Source organism: Oncorhynchus gorbuscha, linkage group LG23, assembly GCF_021184085.1.
Source record: "Oncorhynchus gorbuscha isolate QuinsamMale2020 ecotype Even-year linkage group LG23, OgorEven_v1.0, whole genome shotgun sequence".
NCBI classification, from domain to species: domain Eukaryota; kingdom Metazoa; phylum Chordata; class Actinopteri; order Salmoniformes; family Salmonidae; genus Oncorhynchus; species Oncorhynchus gorbuscha.
Window position 1 is genome coordinate 47,842,634 of NC_060195.1, and position 19,635 is coordinate 47,862,268.

General features: G+C 43.6%; 2 protein-coding genes across 2 annotated transcripts in view; one reads left to right on the forward strand and one right to left on the reverse strand.

The window, feature by feature from the left end:
• The window catches only part of LOC124010682 (LIM and calponin homology domains-containing protein 1-like), a 168,181-nt gene extending 152,364 nt beyond the window's left edge, over positions 1–15,817 (forward strand). The window contains exons 15-30 of the mRNA XM_046323341.1: positions 320–622; positions 1,144–1,255; positions 1,555–1,685; positions 2,482–2,587; positions 2,827–2,907; positions 3,573–3,603; positions 3,961–3,988; positions 4,250–4,363; positions 7,221–7,313; positions 9,452–9,616; positions 9,952–10,049; positions 10,215–10,385; positions 11,743–11,823; positions 12,461–12,569; positions 13,103–13,205; positions 13,543–15,817. Of these exons, the coding sequence (XP_046179297.1) occupies positions 320–622; positions 1,144–1,255; positions 1,555–1,685; positions 2,482–2,587; positions 2,827–2,907; positions 3,573–3,603; positions 3,961–3,988; positions 4,250–4,363; positions 7,221–7,313; positions 9,452–9,616; positions 9,952–10,049; positions 10,215–10,385; positions 11,743–11,823; positions 12,461–12,569; positions 13,103–13,205; positions 13,543–13,568 (1,752 nt within the window). The 3' untranslated portion in view covers positions 13,569–15,817. The remainder of the gene's footprint in view (positions 1–319; positions 623–1,143; positions 1,256–1,554; positions 1,686–2,481; positions 2,588–2,826; positions 2,908–3,572; positions 3,604–3,960; positions 3,989–4,249; positions 4,364–7,220; positions 7,314–9,451; positions 9,617–9,951; positions 10,050–10,214; positions 10,386–11,742; positions 11,824–12,460; positions 12,570–13,102; positions 13,206–13,542) is intronic.
• Positions 15,818–16,075: 258 nt separating this feature from the next.
• Positions 16,076–19,388, reverse strand: LOC124011493 (paired mesoderm homeobox protein 2B-like). Its single transcript, XM_046324923.1, has 3 exons — positions 18,882–19,388; positions 18,042–18,229; positions 16,076–17,681 (listed from the first exon to the last, which is right to left on the reverse strand). The coding sequence occupies exons 1-3, from the start codon at positions 19,120–19,122 to the stop codon at positions 17,250–17,252; spliced, it is 861 nt and encodes a 286-aa protein (XP_046180879.1). The 5' UTR covers positions 19,123–19,388; the 3' UTR covers positions 16,076–17,249.
• Positions 19,389–19,635: the final 247 nt, after the last annotated feature.

The following is a 19,635-nucleotide window of genomic DNA, read 5'->3' on the forward strand; positions in this document are numbered from 1 at the left end:
TTATTTACAACATGGGGCAACTGCTGGTCTGGATGGTCTGGAATAGAACTGTCTGGTCATATTGCGGTCATTGCTGTGGAATGTGGTTTTTGGGATGTTTCACCCCAGTTGACTGTTCTTGCGTTACTGTCTGAAGGATATTTTTGGGGTGAGGATGCAGTCACAGTGTCTCTAAAATGGGGATTTAGTTTTGATTTTTAGATTGAAATGCATCTTTGTGGAGTGTGCATGTGTTCATGTGTGTCCACGTATGTATGCGTGTGCTGTATGCATGTGCATGCATGTTTGTGTTCTTTAAGTCTTAAGTCTGTGTACTCAGGTGGACGGCTTGCTGCAAGTGAACGGCGACATGGGAAACGATGAGGTCACCACTCCAGAGAGAGACGGAAGAACCTCCCCTGTACGGTTCTACCCTTCCACTGCCACGCCTACAGCCTCCTCTGACGCTTCCGACACACCCCCATGTGTGGCCACTCCCCCACCCACACATAGCCCCTCCCCCAGGGCGAGCCCATTAACAGCCATGACAACTTTGGCACAGGGTGGCACAAGCACCGCAGTGCCACCTTCTTCAGTGACAGGAGATGCCGGCCCACCTAGCCGGCCCACCTCACTGCCCTCGGTGAGGCTCCAGTACTTGCAGCCAAGCCTGCTTTGTTTCTCTGAAAAAAAGATATGTTATCAAAAGGGTGGTCATTGGATCCACGGGTCTGAATAGACCACGTACCGCTAGCAGCATTGTAGCCACAGACTGTTAGCGCCACAGACTGTCAGCGCTAGTTGTCTCGTCTTTGTTTTTGAAATGTGCAATGAGCGTAGAAGGACGGATACGTGTAAGGAATTGGCAACGCCTTCTAATTTTGAGAAATAAGCATCTTCTTCGCCAGGTGGGCCACTTGATTTCAGCATCTAAACGAAGTGAACAGGCGTGTTGTTCAATCAGTTGGAGTCGGACAGGAAGGTGTCGTCGTAAAACTGTTTGGTGAAAAGCCACGTATCAACCAGACCTGTGTGTTGTTCTTAGTCTGGCATGCAGTCATAGATAGGATAAAGCAACACTGAGTCAGATAGGTCATGACTTCAACAAAAGGAATGTGGAGGATGCGGCAAGAGAGTATTTCTTATCTTTGTGTGTCCCTGCAGGAGCTGCAGAGCACAGAGAGCATTGTGGAGGCGGGCGGCAGGTCTGCTGCAGGCCCACTTGGTGAGGAGCCTAACACGGCAGCGGCTGCAGTACAGCCCTCTCCAGCTACAGGTCTGTTCCTCTGGGTTACCTAGAATGCCGGTCTAACCTCTGCTACCCTGACACCTAGTGGTGACCATTTCTGCTGTTTTTTAGAACCCATCCAATCCTTTTGCTATTCAATATTCATGCTAGTCATTTATTACTCCCTGTCTGTCTTGAGAATGAACACTTTAAGTTATTAAACAATTTATTCAACTTGGTCTTCCCGTGGTTAACGTCACATTATGACCCCCGCTGTCTGGAACCTGTACTCTGATGCAGAACCTTGCTCTGATGCAGCTAAACATGTGTCTCTGTTTTGTTTAAAGACTCACAACGCGCTACCAAGGAACAAAGAGAAGTGTGTACGAATGCCACAGCGACCAGACCGAATGCCACAGTCCCCTGTCCTGTTCAGTCAGAGCACGCAACACAGCAAGCTCAGCCAATGACTGCACAGGTGAGATCACCAACCAACCAATCAATGGCCCCAATGCTCCAAATAGTCAATCATTTGTGCCCTGCTTTACCTCAAGCACACTCTTAGACGTAAAGGAGCCTGGAAGAACATTTTAGGATTCTAAAAAGGGTCTTCGAGAAACTCTGTGTCAATGTTCAAACCTGAAATGTTTTGTGATGGGAGGGGTTCAATAGAGTACCACAGTATGAGTCATAATACCCATAAAACCTAGCAGTCAAAAGGGAAATGGTTCCAATCGTTTTTTTCCCCACCGTTCATTTTAAAAACACTTCAAATAAGGGCAGTGTTTCATGTATGCTTACCCTGGTTGGAAATGTTGATAACCGTGTAAATCTCTCTAGGACAAGGTGGCTTTTATCAATATTATTCGCCTGTATCTGAAAGCCACGCCCCTACTAAGCCTCCAGTCCAGGGTTCCTCCATGGAATTAGTTGTGACTCGAAGAACCGTGGAGATCTTCGAGGAACCCCTGGAGTTGAAAGAACCATTGCTAGTCAAGGGTTCATATTTGGTTATAGATGAGGGGTTCTTGGAGGAACCGTTAATGTTTCAAAGATTGCAGAAGCTTTGCCCGGGGGGGTGCAGCCCCATTTAACTTTCAGATAGAAATGCATTATGTACAGTGGGCATGATTCAATACTGTGTAGAATAGGGTATTGCATAAGCTATATAAATACAATTTATGTCTGTGACATCCTAACTAAATATTTTTGAAATATTCCTCCTGGTCATGTTTTGATCATTGTGTTTATGACTTTTCTGCTTCTGATCTTAGGTCAGTGAGCCCAGCCTGGAATTGTCTCAGAGTGCAGAGGAAGTTGCTGCCTTGGCTGATCCAGGACCTGTCAGAAACAAACCACCACGTGAGGCTCCCACAACAGGTAATCAAAATGTGTTTTCAGATGAGGATGAACCTCAAACGACCTTTTTCCAATAGTCTTTATTGTACACAGCCCTTTCAACTCTGCTATCACACACCCCAACTCTTTTGTTTCCCTTGGTTCTCCAACTTGCACTCTGTATTTTTTTTGCTTTTGATCTCTCTATCTATCCCCTCCTTTTCTTCTCCTCACCCCCTGCCTCCTTCCTTCCCCCTCCCCCCTTCTCGCTTGTGATGTAGAGCTGGCTAACAGTGCCAGTTATCCGCCAGAAACCGGCAACCCTAGGTTAGGCCTACGTTGGGAGTTCTTCGCCCCACCAGGTAAACTGCTCACTGAATAGTTGGGCTTGCCTTGTAACCCCCCGTTGGAGTTCACATACTCATACACTGTGTAGGGTTTCCTCAGTGTCTCCCCAGGGGCTGGGTGACGGCATTGGAAACCCATTTCTTCAATCTACTGTTTGTTTTTGTTTTTTTGTTTTATATTTGGTGTTCAGTGGATCCCATTATATTTTACATGAAGTTGGTATTATAATGTTGTACTTTTACTACATTAACAATGTTAATACAACATTGTTACAAGTGTAACAACCGTGCCACTACAGGTATAAGAACAACTCTTCGCGCAGCATTGTTGAATGTTCCCTTTTGCACAGACCATCTCCAAAATGGAAACTGGAATTGTTAGCTACTCAGTAATTAACAAATTACCTCACAGCTCGTGGTTTTTAAAGCAACTCGGTCTTTAACTTTATGCCTTACCACCTTGATTTGTTCCCTGCCCTTCTTTCACTTCATTCCCTAATTCCTCCCCATGACATTCATGATGGAAATAGCTTTTTCCCATGTGTTCACACCAAGACAGCGTAGTTACCAAATGAGATGATTTTTAAAAAATGCCGTGTCAACTCAGCATCAGTTCCTGTGTTTGGCAAGATGTTTGTTTTCTAACCGTCTACCTTTTTTACTCTACTTCTGTTTCATAGAGGGGGAGAGCCGAAGTGTGGTAAAGTGCCGGTAAGTAGATTGTGACGGCCGCTATAGTCTTTCCTGGTTGAGTTCTGAAGGTTTTAAAAAAATGTTTCTCATCCGGTTGAGCCAAAATGTGTTCATTAGGCCACACGTTTCTTATTGGGCAAGTTTAGGTGGCTCCCCTTTTCACTCCATGTCAGAGAGTAATCTTCTGTTTTGTGCTGACTGAGCACAATCCTTTTGTTGTTTTTGTCATATATTTCGGACCTCCCTAAGACCCCAATGATTGATTGGTCATTCTTCATTGGCTCAACCTATTAAATGAGGATGATGTACAGAGTGCCCAGCATTGCTTTTCTCCTTTTCCCTTCATCCCCTCATCTTTCTTTTCTCTCTCCTTAGTAGGACTCCTTTGGCTGGCATGGAAATGGTGCTGTGGTAGATCAACTGTCTGTCTCCTCTCTTCCCTATTTGTGGATGTGTGTGTACTTCGGTTTGTGGGCTGGCGTATGTATGCATGCTTGTGTGTGTGTGTGTGTGTGTGTGTGTGTGTGTGTGTGTGTGTGTGTGTGTGTGTGTGTGTGTGTGTGTGTGTGTGTGTGTGTGTGTGTGTGTGTGTGTGTGTGTGTGCGTGTGCGTGTGTGTGTGCGTGTGTGTGTGAGCCCCGGATGGGTCCTATCAGGTCACTCAGGTGTCATCCCCGGTAGTGATTCAGGCTAAGCGGGGTGACCGCTGGGCTTGGGACCCAGATGAGGAACGAAAGCGTCAGGAAAGATGGCAGCAAGAGCAGGAGCGCATGCTTCAGGTAGCCTGAGTTGTGCTACTAAAGACAGAAACGCTAAGCCTGACTTAGCATGCTAAAGCTAGGCCTGAGTTAAAATGCTGCCTAAATATGTTAACAAAAGCTAGGCCTGAGTTAGCATTCTGCAAAAACATATGTTAACGAAAGCTGATGCTTTATTGACGTTAGCAAAAGCTAGGCCTGAGTAAGCCTGCTGTTTACTGAATATAGGGTCTTCAGCCCCAGTTACATTTACCCAAAGCGGGTGCTTTCTATTAGCTTGCAGCCACATTTAAATGAACCACAATATTGCTTAGGCATCTGCCTGCTCTGAATCTGAAGTCGAACCCCAATCTGCTGCTCACTGCTGTGCAGACAGTGGCCACACGTGAGCAGCATTGCACAATAAACACTGTGTGCTATGGCACATCCTGCATCTCACATTCACTCACCAGATCCTCAAATCTGTCGCCAGTCAACCTCACACTCCTCCTCTATCCACCCATCATAGGATGTGTCTCAATTCTCCAAATTAACCTTCCTCACATCCTCACCATATTCTCGGATCTGTACAGAAGAAAGGGAGGAGATGAGGAAAGAAAGCCATTTAGCCTATTGATATCCACCCACAGGGTTTGCTTGGCTGATGCATGAACCCTTGTCACCCTTGTCACCTTTGACCCCTAAACACCCTTGTCATTGTATGGTGTGTCTATTGCTTTGGTTGGCAGCTTTTTGCTGGTTGGTATTTTCTCTCATCTTTACACATTTCATCGTGCTTGCTATGTTTGTGTCTGCCCACTTTTTTCCGGTCACATTTTTCTTTTTTCTCAATGGTGCTTCCTACAGACCTGAACTGAGTTATGTATTGAGACGAAATCCAATGTGAATGTATAGTTCCCCTCAAAATCAAAGTTGGGCCGGTGTTTTCATATTTCAAAATGAGTCTGAAGTTGAGTCTTCTATATTTCACACCATCTGTTGTGGAGGTCTTTCAGTCCCACTTTCAACGAAGTACAACTGATAAAGGCTTTATATCACACTGAACAAAAATATAAACGTCACATGCAGCCATTTTAAAGATTTTACCGAGTTATCATTTATATAAGGAAATCACTATTGAATTAAATTCATTAGGCCCTAATCTATTGATTTTGCATGACAGATATGCATATGTTGGTCACAGATACCTTAAAAAGAAGGTGTGGATCAGAAATCCAGTCAGTATCTGGTGTGACCTCCATTTACCTCGTGTAGCTCAACACATCTCCTTCACATAGAGTTGATCACGCTGTTGATTATGGCCTGTGGAGTGTTATCCCTCCTCATCAATGGCACGCTGTCGTACACGTCGGTCCGGAGCATCCCGAACATGCTTAATGGGTGACATGTCTGGTGAGTATGCAGGCCATGGAAGAACTGGGAAATGTTCAGCTTACGGGAATTGTGCACAGATGCTTGCGACATGGGGGCTGTACATTATCTTGCTGAAACATGACGTGATGGCGTCAGATGAATGGCACAACAATGGGCCTCAGGATCTCGTCACGGTGTCTCTGTGCATTCAAATTGCACAGATAAAATGCAATTGTGTTTGTTGTCCGTAGCTTATGCCTGCCCATACCATAACCCCACCGCCAGCATGGGGCACTCTGTTCACACCGTTCAGCAAACTGTTCGCCCCCACACAACACTGTACACGCTGTCTGCCATCTGCCCGGTACAGTTGAAATCGGGATTCATCTGTGAAGTGCACACTTCTCCAACGTTCCAGTGGCTATCGAAGGTGAGCATTTGCCCACTGAAGTCAGTTAGGACGCTGAACTGCAGTCCAGTGAAGACTCTGGTGAGGACGACAAGCACGCAGATGAGCTTCCCTGAGACGTTTTTTGACAGTTTATGCAGAAATTCTTCAGTTGTGCAAACCCACAGTTTCATCAGCTGTCCGAGTGGCTGGTTTCAGACGATCCCGCAGGTGAAGGAGCCTGACGTGGATGTCCTGGGCTGGCTTGGTTACCGGTGGTCTGCGGTTGTGAGGCCGGTTGTACTCACTGCCAAAATTTCTAAAACAACGTTAGAGGCGGCTTAGGGTAGAGAAATTAACATTCAATTATCTGGCAACAGCTCTGGTGGACATTCCTGCAGTCAGCATGCCAATTGCACGCTCCCGCAAAACTTTAGACATCTGTGGGGTTGTGTTGTGACAAAACTGCGCATTTTAGAGTGGCCTTTTATTGTCCCCAGCACAAGTTGCACCTGTGTAATGAGCATGCTGTTTAATCAGCTTCTTGATATGCCACACCTGTCAGGTGGATGGATTATCTTGGCAAAGAAGAAATGCTCACTAAAACAGGATTGTAAAACCCCTTTCAGTTCATGAAACATGGGACCAACACTTTACATTTTCGTTCAGTATACATAAAGGCTTCATAAGCAATACATAAATGTTTCACAAATGATCTATAACCGTGTGTCGTAATCTACAAATGGTGTATAAAGGGTGACATAACAATTCTTACTGTACAGTCAATGTCCGTGCCCCCATGGAACTCTAATTAGCATAATAAACACATTCCCATTCAGATCTGTCTGTTTAAACAGAGATATATGTTGCATAGGCTGTGTCTCAATCCGCCTCATCCGCCGATGTCGGCCTTCCGCAGCAGAGCTGCAAGGCTGATTGTCGGACCAAGAGAGGGTTAGCTAACATGCTAAGTAGTTACAAAGTTGTCTGTGGTGAGATTGAAACATGCAACCTTCGGGTTGCTTGACGTTTGCGTTATACTGTATGTTTGACCTACCACTTTACTTTTGTTTGTCTCAAATCTCTCGTTGTCGTGGCTGATGAATGTATGCTGTCTCTCGTTGCCAACGACAACAGGAGAAGTACCAGCGTGAGCAGGAGAAGCTGAAACAGGAGTGGGAGAGAGCGCAAAGAGAAGTGGAAGAGGAGGAGAGACGGTACCATGAGGAGGTGTGTGTGTGTGTGTGTGTGTGTGTGTGTGTGTGTGTGTGTGTGTGTGTGTGTGTGTGTGTGTGTGTGTGTGTGTGTGTGTGTGTGTGTGTGTGTGTGTGTGTGTGTGTGTGTGTGTGTGTGTGTGTGTGTGTGTGTGTGTGTGTGTGTGTGCTTGACGAAGATGGCAGGGTTGGGAGTGTGTATTTGCAGTGTTGGGGAGTAGTGAACTACATGTAACGATGTAACTAACTACTGGAACTGCGCTACTTTTTTTGAAAAAATAAAATAAATATGAGTGAAGTAGGCAATCATTTCCTTTCTTGTTTGGCATCTGTCCTGCCTAAATCTCACTTGAAACATTGTTTTTGTGTTTAAGGCTAAATGACACATTCTGTTAACATATGACCCCAAAGTGATCTGTTCTTGTAATTTTGTATTCTATGACATTTCAAATTGACATAAGATCGTTTTTCACAAAGTAATACTTTTTCAAAGTAACTTTAGTTAAGGAATCTATCTTCTTCATATGGATAGCTTTAGTGTAGCTTGACTTCTTCCAGTGTGAAGTAGTTGGTAGCTTGGTAGGCTACAGTGCCTTCGGAAAGTATTCTGACCCCTTTTTGTTTGGTTACTGCCCTATTCTAAAATTGATTCAAACGTTTTTTCCCCTCATCAATCTACACACAATTTGTCATTATGGACAAAGCAAAAACAGGATTTTATACATTTTTGCTCATTTATAAAAAATGTCAAATGTAAATATCACAATGTTTACGTAAGTATTCAGCCCTTTACTCTTTACTTTATTGAAGCACCTTTGTCAGCGATTACAGCCTTGAGTCTTCTTGGGTATGACCCTACAAGCTTTGCACACCTGTATTTGGGGAGTTTCTCCCATTCTTCTCTGCTGCTCCTCTCAAGCTCTGTCAAGTTGGATGGGGAGCATCGCTGCACAGCTATTTTCAGGTCTCACCAGAGATGTTCGATCGGGTTCAAGTTCAGGCTCTGGCTGGCCCACTCAAGGACATTCAGAGACTAGTCCCAAAGCCACTCCTGCGTTGTCTTGGCTCTGTGATTATGGTCGTTGTCCTGTTGGAAGGTGAACCTTCACCCCAGTCTGAGGTCCTGTGCGCTCTGGAGCAGGTTTTCATCGAGGATCTCTCTGTACTTTGTCCCATTCAACTTACGTCATGTGCCTTTTACTGAGGAGTGGCTTCTGTCTAGACACTCTACCATAAAGGCCTGATTGGTGGAGTGCTGCAGAGATGGTTGTCCTTCTGGAAGGTTCTCCCATCTCCACAGAGGAACTCTAGAGCTCTGGGTGACCATCAGATTTTTGGTCACCTCCCTCACCAAGATCCTTCTTGGCGGCCAGCTATAGGTAGAGTCTTGGTGGTTCCAAACTTCTTCCATTTCTTCCATTTAACTTCTTCCATTTGAATGATGGAGGCCACTGTGTTCTTGGGGACCTTCAATGCTGCATAAATGTGTTGGTACCCTTCCCCAGAAGGGTACTAAAACACAATCGATACAATCCTGTCTCGGAGCACTACTGACAATTCCTTCGACCTCATGGCTTGGTTTTTGCTCTGACATGCACTGTCAACTGTGGGACCTTATTTCGACAGGTGTGTGCCTTTCCAAATCATTTACCAATCCATTTAATTTACCACAGGTGGACTAGAATCAAGATCTAGAAACATCTCAAGGATGATCAATGGAAACAGGATGCACCCGAGCTCAATTTCAAGTCTCATAGCAAAGGGTCTGAATTACTTATGTAAATAAGTAAATATGTAAATATGTTTTTGCTTTGTCGTTATGGGGGGGTTGTGTGTAGATTGCTGAGGATTTGTATTTTTTTCTCAATTTTAGAATAAGGCTGTAACGTAACAAAATGTGGAAAAAGTCAACGGGTCTGAATACTTTCCGAAGCCCCTGTATGTATGTGACTGCTGACTGAAAACAAACTTGTTATCATCCTACCAGTGTCCTCCTACCTTTTCCCTACAATGACTCTTTCCCGCATTCTGCCTTCCCTCTCGCCCTAACTCCCTCCCTTCATCCTTCAATCTTCCCTCCTTCCCCTCCACCTTTACCTCCCCCCTCTGCCTTCTTTCATCCTTGCCTCCCTCCCTCCTTTCCTCCCTCCACAGGAGCGCAGGATACTAGAAGAGACTGTGGCCCCCCTGACCCCCCTCTCCTGCAACTTGCCCTCACCCATCCGGGGTCACGCCCCCACACCAATGGACCCCCAGGACACCATCGTCCGGTCGCTGGCCGACTGGGAACGCAAGCAGGAGCTGCTGGAGAGGCAGGGGGTGAGAGGAGACGTTATCTTGGGTTACCTTTGGAATCAATCTAACATTTTGAATGAGCCATTTTATTCAAGAGTAAATATCTGCAAAGAGGCAATGTGCTTTTTTGTTACACTGGATTTTAAGGTAATACAACTTGACACAGTTCAAATGCATTATACTCCGTGTATGAGTAGGGACATGGACTTCACTAATACAGTGAAATTGTGAACTAACCGTTTGAAGTTATTGAACAGCTGTTATTGTCCCATAAGGCAGTATGTTTTGTGTTTCAGTGGATTTTAGGGTGATTTGTAACTAACCCTTTGAAACGGCCTTTATCCCTCTTCATCCACCAGGGGAGCACAGAGAGTGTGGAATGGAAACGACAAGACAACGACAGGAGTAGTGACATCAGCACAGCGTCCAGAGATGAGAGCCTGAAAACAGCAGTTAGGTCAGTCTGAGAGCGTGTGCGTGCGTGTGACCTTGAACCCTACAATGGGCGTGAAAATAATGACTTACTATTTATTACCATGGTTCATTAATGACTAATGTTTAAAAAAATTGTACCCAAAGTGAAACTAATCAATCATTTAAGCAAACAATCAATCGCCCACAGCTCGATCAGCCAGAACAGCAGTCAGACAGACAAGCTGACTCCGAGTCTGAGGAATGGCCAAAGAGCACCTCCCGCCATGGCCCTGCCCCAGCCCCCCAGCAAGAAACAACATCCAGAGGTCTTACTAGACTGCGCCAAACCCAGCCAACAGACGCCCTCTCGGGACAGGAGGTATGTGGGGTGGAGTCAGGGTGCATCCGTGAGTGTTGAGTTTGTTCTATCATTCACAGGCTAATATACACTGTATCATGCAGAGAGGTTTCTCTTTTTGTTTTTAAGTGCGTTTATTGAATGCTACTCCACATCTTCTATCTGTTTGATGGACATGCCTTTTACCCAGGTGGCCTTGACTCACTGTCATGATAAACTGTTCATCTCAAACCACCCACTCGCCCCTACCAACTCACTCGGAGGGCCCTCCGTTGTCACGTATCGCTGACGAAAAACTCTGAGGGTGACTTCCAGAGAGGGGCGAGGGGAATCAATAAAACCCATCGACATTGGGAGACACTGGTGACTTGAATGATGCAATTCGTGTTTCTACGTGTTTCTGCAAATCCAGCCTATCCTTTTACAAGACATAAAGCCCGGTAAACAGTTAAACATTTAATTTGGGAGGTATTTCATCTGTTACATGTCAAGTCTCTCAAAATCAGACACATAAACAAATTCACGTGGCATATAAGTTAGGCACCACTCTCCGTCATGTTGTTCTGTATAGGTAGAGTCTTGGTGGTTCCAAACCGCGCCTCGGTGCATGTCGGGATAGCACTTCGCTCTGAGTCATGCAGACTTGCTGACTTGGTTGAAGTGGCTGTCGCAGGGTGTAATTAGCCCCATGCACCCTCGATGAGTTTTACTCCGTCAGCTTCGGGGCACTTGTGTATATGGCGGAGGCACACGTGAATGAGCAAATGGAGGGCTGCGGGGAAAGGGAGTGATTTGGGATTTCAGTGAAGACTTTATAGATTCATGACAACAGAGATGATATCTTTACAAATTCACAACAACAAAAAAGATCCCTTATTTATAATTGTCCAAACCAATAAAAATTTCATTTTGTTGGTGGTTCAAATAGATTGAAAAAAAATAACAATAAAATAAGAACACATATTGGTAAACCTACTGCCTATAGTGCAAATGTGTCAAATGCAGCTGTATTGCACACTGTATGGTCAACAGAATTGGCAACAACATCTGTATTTTCACCTATAACAGTGTTTCCCAACTCAAGTCTTGAATTCCCAACAGTGCACGTTTTTGTTGTCACCCCTGACAAACTGACCTGATTCATCATTGAGGGCTTGATGATTAGTTGACAAGTTAAATCAGGTGTGCTTGTCCGGGGCTACAAAAAATGTGTGCTTGGGGTACTCGAGGACTGGAGTTGGGAAACACTGACCGATTGAACCTCAATATTGTTTGCTCACCTCCCATACTTTTGATTGGTCCAATTCATACTAATGGATTCAATCATGTCCATGTTGCAAGGCAGGTCATCATGTTGCATGTTGCTCTTCATCTCCAGGTGTGGGTCTATTGAGACCATGGGGCCCAGTCCGTTAAAGTCACCCACATGCCCATCCGACATGCCTCCATCTCCAAACAGGTATTTTGTCACATGTTGACATTTTGTACACCAGAGGGCGCCAAACTCAGCTCCTTGAGACCACTCACTGCTGCGTCTGTCATGTGTAGGATATGAGAAGGATATTGAACTTGCTGCAAGTGCAAGGTTTGATCTCTGTGAAAAGTAAGGCAATCATGTCAGTTCTATAGAAGACATTTCTGGTATCTCAAACTGGTATAACTGAGTCACATATACTGTAGTAATATAACACACCCCCTCCTGAGTGGCACAGCAGTTAAAGGCACTGCATCTCAGTGCAAAAGAGGTGTCACTGCAGTCCCTGGTTCTAATCTAGGCTGCACCACATCTGCCTGTGGTTGGGAGTCCCATAAGGTGGCACGCAATTGGCCCAGCGTCGTCCAGGTTTGGCCGGGGTAGGCCATCATTGTAAATAAGAATTGTTTCTTAACTGACTTGCCGAGTTAAATAATGGTTACACATGTAGATTCATATGCTTTTACTACAGTATATGCGAGTCAGGAGGAATCTACAAGCCTCAATCCCTAAATGTTCCATTCCCTATCACTGGACCATACTTCATTTGGCAGCGCGGTCATTCAGTTTGTGCTGCTCAGTTGTCAATCTGTGTTAATCGGGACCATATTCTCCCCTGCAGGTCAGTGAGCGGTAAGAAGCTGTGCTCCAGTTGCGGCCACCCTCTGGGCAAAGGGGCGGCCATGATCATTGAGACCCTCAGCCTTTACTTCCACATCCAGTGCTTTAAGGTCCGTATCACGGCAGGCTGAGGCAGGTTGTGTTAGGCCAGCACCGTATCGTCACAGCGACACATCCATCCATAGGTAGTAGCCACAGGGCCATGACTAATGCACTTGATGATAAATTTCAGTCCAACCCCCCCAGATTCTCCTTGTTGATATTTAAGGATAGTACAGGGGCAAGTAAAATATCCCACCCAACCAATCAGAAGGCAAGGTGGAGGAATTACCATATTGCTTAAAACTTTTTGAATCCTCTCTCGTCCATACTTTAACCGATGCCGCCAGCTTTGTCGGATCAGTGATTACTACAAGGAAGTAAGGAAAGAATTATGCATTTTCAAAGTATTCAAACAAAGTCCATGTCTTACTTTGCTTCCACCTTCCTCTCTTCCTCTCTCTCTCTCTCTCTCTCTCTCTCTCTCTCTCTCTCTCTCTCTCTCTCTCTCTCTCTCTCTCTCTCTCTCTCTCTCTCTCTCGCTCTTTCTCTCCCTCCCTGTATTTCTCGCTCTCTTCCTCTTCCCCCTCTGTTCACCCTGCAGTGTGGGGTCTGTAAAGGGCAGCTGGGTGACACCACCACGGGGACAGACGTGAGGATTCGGAACGGCCTCCTCAACTGCCACCAGTGCTACATCCGCTCCCGCTGTGAGTCACAGACACACACACTCACATCCCCGCTTACCACACACACACACACATATACATACTTAATAACACACTATCTCTCTCTCTCAAACTCACACATACAGACTCTCTCTCTTTCTCGCATACACACCTTTGTCTTCCTTGCTTTCACATGATAAATAGCTACATCACACACTGATTAACTTATTGCCCTTTTCACAGTATTAATTTTGCTGATACAGGAGTATCATTTACCAAATTGCCTCACAGAAATACATGTATTTTTCCTTAGTCCAACTGAATTATGATGATCATCTATTAGAGAATTTACAGTTAATATTGCTCTATTTCTTTACAGCAGCCGGCCAGCCAACCACATTGTGACGACATTGGGAAAGCACAAGGATTACGGAGAAATTGTCTCCCTTCTTCTTTTTTCTCCAGTAATCGACATATGTGTGGAATGTGTCTTGTCTGTCAAGGCCTATGTTGGGATTTTTTGCAATATCTGCAATTCACATCCCATGACTTGATTGAAATGGGCCAAAATATTCCTGACCTTGGGAAATTGTGTGTGCATTGAATATTAGTGACTGATCGTAGTAGCCCTATGGATTATATTGGCCCTGTATGATTACAGCTTTGAGGTTCTCATTTCCTCGTTTCTATATGCACCCACAAACCCTTGTGAAGATGGTGGCCATTTTGATTCTGAGCTCTGATACTGTATATTTGGTGTAGACAGTATGACAGCCTCCATCACTTCCAAACTGAAAAGGAAACTCCTGAAAATACCAATGCAATGAAATCCAACAAACTGAGTTTGGGACTTAGACTAAATATTTGCTAATAAGAAAACCTTTTCTTTGAATCTCTTGTATGGAGGTTGTTAGATAGGCCTAATTAGTCTTTCGTTTGTAAGTTCAGTTTTTAATTTGTTCCTTAAGAAGGTTGTCAAGATTTCGAATTAAAGTGTCAGGTAATTGTAATAGAAGTGCATTCCATTTTGATGACTTGATGTCTTTAGGGGTTATTTCTTGATGGTCAGCAAAAGTCTTAGAAAAGCCTGATATTTTTCCTCCTGATTTAGATTTTTGCTGAAACCACAATTAATCAATAATCTGGTTTAAATTCTGGGAGTAAAATTGTTTTTCTGCCTTTCTTATATTTCCAGGAAGCTCGAAAATTGGCTGTTTATCTTTTATTTATTCCCTATTGCTTTAGTAGCCTACTGGATTTAAAAAATATATATATACCGCGCTGTTACTAGGATATACATTACCGTAACATCGCACTTTGGCCTGAAAAGGTCCTCCTTTTCTCTCTTTCTTTGCTCGAAACAAATATCCGCTTACAAAGTTAGACGTACTTGATTTTAGAGCAATAACAGGAACCGGTGCATGTGAACTGGATTGCGCTTGTGGAGGTTAACATGTGTCATTTAGTACGGATGTATGCTACTGTACTAAACCATTCGGTTTCCTCTTAACCAATTCTCTTTAGGAATGTCACGCTTGAAATGTCTCAAAACATGTGCCTTAGGTAAGCAGGTGATTGCACACGCCAGGGAAGGGAACCCAATTACGGTGTCCACTTAAGTATGACTGGTAAGAACGGGAGGTGTTTGTTCATTTGAGTATGATTGGGTAGGTTTTGGAGGTTTTTGTCGAAATAGCGCTAAAACACAGAGGACTTAAAATGCACCAGGACTTAAAATCGCCCCCCACTCCAATGTTTTGTTGTTGATTATCCCCCTTTATTTTGGGGGGACTTATGTCAGAGCCTACCAAACCTTCCATTTGTTTTCTCGTGATTTCGTGACAGTGATAGTCTTTACAATTTAAACACGGAATTTAGAATACATCTAAGACGTATGGTGGAAGTATTTAATATCAGCCCTTAGCAACAACAAAAAAATGCCATTGTTTAAAAAAAAGTGTGTTTCCGTATGTTTTTATTGTATTATAATGAGTCTATATGCCTCTCTGCGCCCTGTTGACAGTGGTGACGATTTTGGTAAATGCTCAGCAATAGAAAACCATTTTCAACACACACAACAACAACAAAATCATTAGGCCTACCTGTTGCGTTGTGAAATAATGGCTAAAAATGGTCTTACCAGCAATTGCACGTGAGTAACATTTGGTTGGATATAAACTAAAGATCAGTGCCAGCAGTTTGAGAAGGTATACCAGTTGTGGATGTATGTACAAATGGACGTAGGCCTATTCCAAATCATTTGCTATGTCGAAATAAATCCATAGCTTACTCTCGTATCGGATGTATGATCCATTCTCAAATGTAGCTTACAACTTTGCCCGTCTGGGTACATTTTTCTGACATACTGTATTTTTAAGCTTCGGTTCTGATTGTGTCTTTTTTTAAACTTTTACTTAAGGACATGAATAAATCTCGTCTAATTCTGCAGGGGGGGAATCTTTGAGACAGAAATATCGATATTGTCTTAGCAGGATGAATAGCTTGGGAATTATATTTTATGTCTAAATTCTGTATTTATTGTCATATTCACCTGAACACTATCCGAATATAGATAAATGTGATGTTCAAATGCAATGGCTTTATAGTATACTGTATGTGTATGTTTATAAATAAAATGTAACAAATTAATTGGACTTGTGGGTGTCTGTAGTTATAGGATATTATGAAGTAATGTGCAAGCGTGTGGGCGATTCGGCTCAACTTGCCAGAAAGCGTGCTTTCTGGCGGGATGCGCTGTCCATGGTGCTGAAATCAATCCCCAGCCATTAGAATGGGCCACGGACGCCAGAATGGTGTCTTTCAGTGTATTATGTGACTTAAATTATAGATGTGCATAGTAATACAATATATTACAGAATCCATGACAAAAGTGATTAAAGAATGTGATTTAATTTGTGAGAACCAATATGTCAATTTGACGTGGATTAGGGAATCAGAAGATAATAGCAATTTATGTGCGAATTTGGTTAACCTTTTTTCAATATTTTCTATGCAGAATAGTAGCCTAAGGTGTTTGCTTACATGTTGTCTAAAGATGTACAAAGAGAAACATGACAAAGCCAATTTGATTATTATTTTTATCATCAACACCTGGAAAACTATGTGAACATGTAGAAATAGTTCCTTCTTAAATATAAGCATTCATTACCTACATATAAATAGCTTTCAAATCCTGGACAAAACATGTTACATTAATTATGCTCACAAAATGGGGGAAAATATTATAAAATTGGACAGAAAAGACAACATGCAAATAAAAATGAAATAAATACAATGTTTGCATCCATTCCCTTTTTTTTACGCAAAATAAATTCGCCAATTGTAACTTTGTAAAACATCAAAAAAGACTGTGATTCTACAAGGGGAGTATGGCCTATGGTCAACTATAGGATACAATAATACATATTAACGCTATACAATTTGAGCCACAAAAACACACAAAACAATTAGGCCTACTTATTTCTGTCAGCGGTGAACTGTTGTACTTTGTGCCTTTTTTTTGTGGAAATAATGCAAGTTCATTTGATATCAACAATTGGAGAAAAAAAACCTACATTCTTCATGAGCCCTGAAACAGTGACGTATAGGCTACTTATACTTAGCAAGTTGCGTCAGGAAAATGACAAAATAGTTGATGTCTCATTCGATAATAAGCAGAGATATTCGATATATCAAACAGCTTCAGTCAAATCAAAATGTCGGCAACTTAAAAATTTAAAATAAAATTAAATTAAAAGGATTTGTAGCCTACAGTGTCGATATATTTTGACATCTGGTCCTATGATGGGACTGCGTATGAATGCGCAGCTGTTAGTGGTTACTTGAACCAGACAGTTATAAGTGCAGAATGACCACAATACCAGACGATAGCCGAGAAGGAAGGCGTGAGGCAAAAAAATAAAAGTAGTAATCTTCATCTTTTTACAACTGCGGTTATGATTGGCCTATCAGTGTCCTTCTGTCTGTCTTGTAACATCCTTCCTTCCACGGACTCAACACTCCTCGGTCACCGGAGTCAGTAAACCATGTTTCTCTTGTTGATTTTGTCAATGGGTCTCCGCTGTATTAGAACATGCTTGTCTTTACTAACGTAGCTTTGGCTCCGTTCTGTCTTTGCAAAGAGGACAGTACGCTGGCGAACGGTCCACCCAATGAGTCCGGGATAGAGGTGATGGTGCCGGGGGCAGAAGCCCAGCCTTGAATCGCTGTGTTTCCACACATGCCGGGAGACACTGATGTCTTCCCTTGGTCCACTTGTCCGTTTCCGCTGGAAATGTTGACCTGGCCGCTGGTTGGACTGGGCCCGCTGCAGTTGGACGTCGGAACGGGGTTGGGCCCTGGTCCTCCGGTGCTGTCAGGATCGGTAGATTTGGTTTCTTTACTGTCCTCGTCCCTAGAGTCCGACTTCTTCCCGGAGCCATTCTTGGCAGCTGCAGCGGCAGCAGATGCCGCGCGCTCCTGCTTGCGGAATTTGGCGCGTCGGTTTTGGAACCACACCTTTACAACGAAAAACAGATCCAAAAGATTTAGACAACTGATAGTGAGCTTTTTTAAATTGTCATTAAATCAAATGGGACTACTGTATATGTAAATGACTGAAACCATTGTCATTCTGTCAATATTGGATGATGCACTATGATACTGTATCCGCATATTGACCGTCGGAAAACAACCCTCAAATGTGTAGTTATTCACAACAGTGTAAGCCTAGGGGTTCTGTATGGACCTGATTTTGGCAAAATGCGTAATAAACCAAATACCATTTTTTTAACACCAAAATAATAGTAGGGAGTCTTGTTCGTAATGACTCGAGTGCGCTTGGATGAGGTGAGGATAGCGCCGGATATCATAGCCTACCTGTACTCTGGCTTCAGTCAAATCGATTTTGAGCGCCAGCTCTTCTCGTGTGTAGATATCCGGGTAGTGGGTCTCAGCAAAAACCCTCTCGAGCTCCTTGAGCTGTGCGCTGGTAAAAGTGGTCCGAATGCGCCTCTGCTTTCTCTTCTCGTTCAGTCCACCATGATCCGTAAAGAGTTTGTAAGGAACTGGGGGAAATAAATGTCAACATTAAACTTATTTGCAATGGCAATAGCTATAGAGTAATAGAAAGATTTGATCATATGTAATTGCAATGTTGTCAGATTAAAATCAATCCGAATTATAATGATTCTGTTGAAAATCGGGTTATGTTGTTATTGTATTCTATAATCTGTTAGATTTCTTGTGGATTAGTGCTAAATTGAGACCAGTGATGAAATGTAATGTGGTTAATTGTAATGGTAAACTAATTCTTGCTTTGATATTGGGGTTCGAGTTTGGAAACTTGTCATAATGTTGCCATCTGTCCCGGTAGTTGCTATTGTAACTCCAATTCCGTGCCAATAATGAGCTTTAGTCTTTGGTTATCTAATTATTTTCGAAGCTTTATGTCTCATCGCAAAGTAAATAAATTATGCCTATCATTTTGGCAGCTTAAGATAATTTTGTTGGCGGTTTGGGTGTGACTGGTATAGTGTAACCCCGTAACTGAATTACCGATTGCCTGCAATCGCTTCTAACGTGATAAATTATTTCATTTGTGTAAGCAAATTTCGTTTGGTAAATACTAAACACATTTCCATTTTCAAATGCAATCAAGACGTCCTATATACCCGGGTAGAGAGCGTGGAGTGGTGGACAAAGTTGGCGGTTGCTTACCTGCAGCGTACGGGCTGCTTTGGTGGTCCCGCAGGGTCCCCAGACTGCAAGACCCCGGCGTGAGCGACGGGCAGCCGGAGGTTGCCCCAAACGTGGTCCTGATCGGATTGTACTGAAACCCACTGGCTTGACTGCACGAGCTGAAGTCCGCGTAGGCTGATGCCAAGCTTGACGTGTCCATCCCGGCCATACATGACTCGTAGGCAGAGGAATTTAAGTAAGAATACTCCATTTTATACATTTGAAAAGGCTCCGTGGATAAAGAAAGCTGCACTTCCCAGGAAAAATGATAAGAACGCGAGATATGTTGGGGAGAAATGAATTGCTTGGATTTGACTGTTTTGGAAAGAGGCCGTGGGTAGATGTGCACTGCTCAGCGCCTGCTCCAAAACTGGCCTCCTTTATAGGAGCTTCGCCCTGTTTTATGAAAAGCCCCCTAAGAGCCGCCTAGCCTCAGGTCTCTAGAGCATATAGTCCTCATAATAAACTTGGCTCTTTCCGCTTGGACAATAGCAAAGCGTTTGGTCTTATTGCTAGCGCTTTTTTACATGACAATAACTCATCAGTCTATTGGGCTGGCACTGTGGGACCGCGCTGTCCAACCTCCCTATCATTGATCCCCTGCATCTCTAATTAGAATTTAATACCACGCCATTACGAGCCAAGCCCCCCCCCCCCCAGCGCGCTATCCACCTCTCTCCTTTCTAACCACCATCTTGCCCTTTAATTCAATCACACCACTTGGAAATAATGA

Coding starts and splice junctions, on each gene's coding strand:
- LOC124011493 (XM_046324923.1), bottom strand. CDS start 19,122: ATGTATAAAATGGAGTATTCTTACTTAAATTCCTCTGCCTACGAGTCA. Junction 18,230..18,881: donor AAGCAGCCCGTACGCTGCAG/GTAAGCAACCGC, acceptor TATTTCCCCCAG/TTCCTTACAAACTCTTTACG. Junction 17,682..18,041: donor TGACTGAAGCCAGAGTACAG/GTAGGCTATGAT, acceptor TTCGTTGTAAAG/GTGTGGTTCCAAAACCGACG.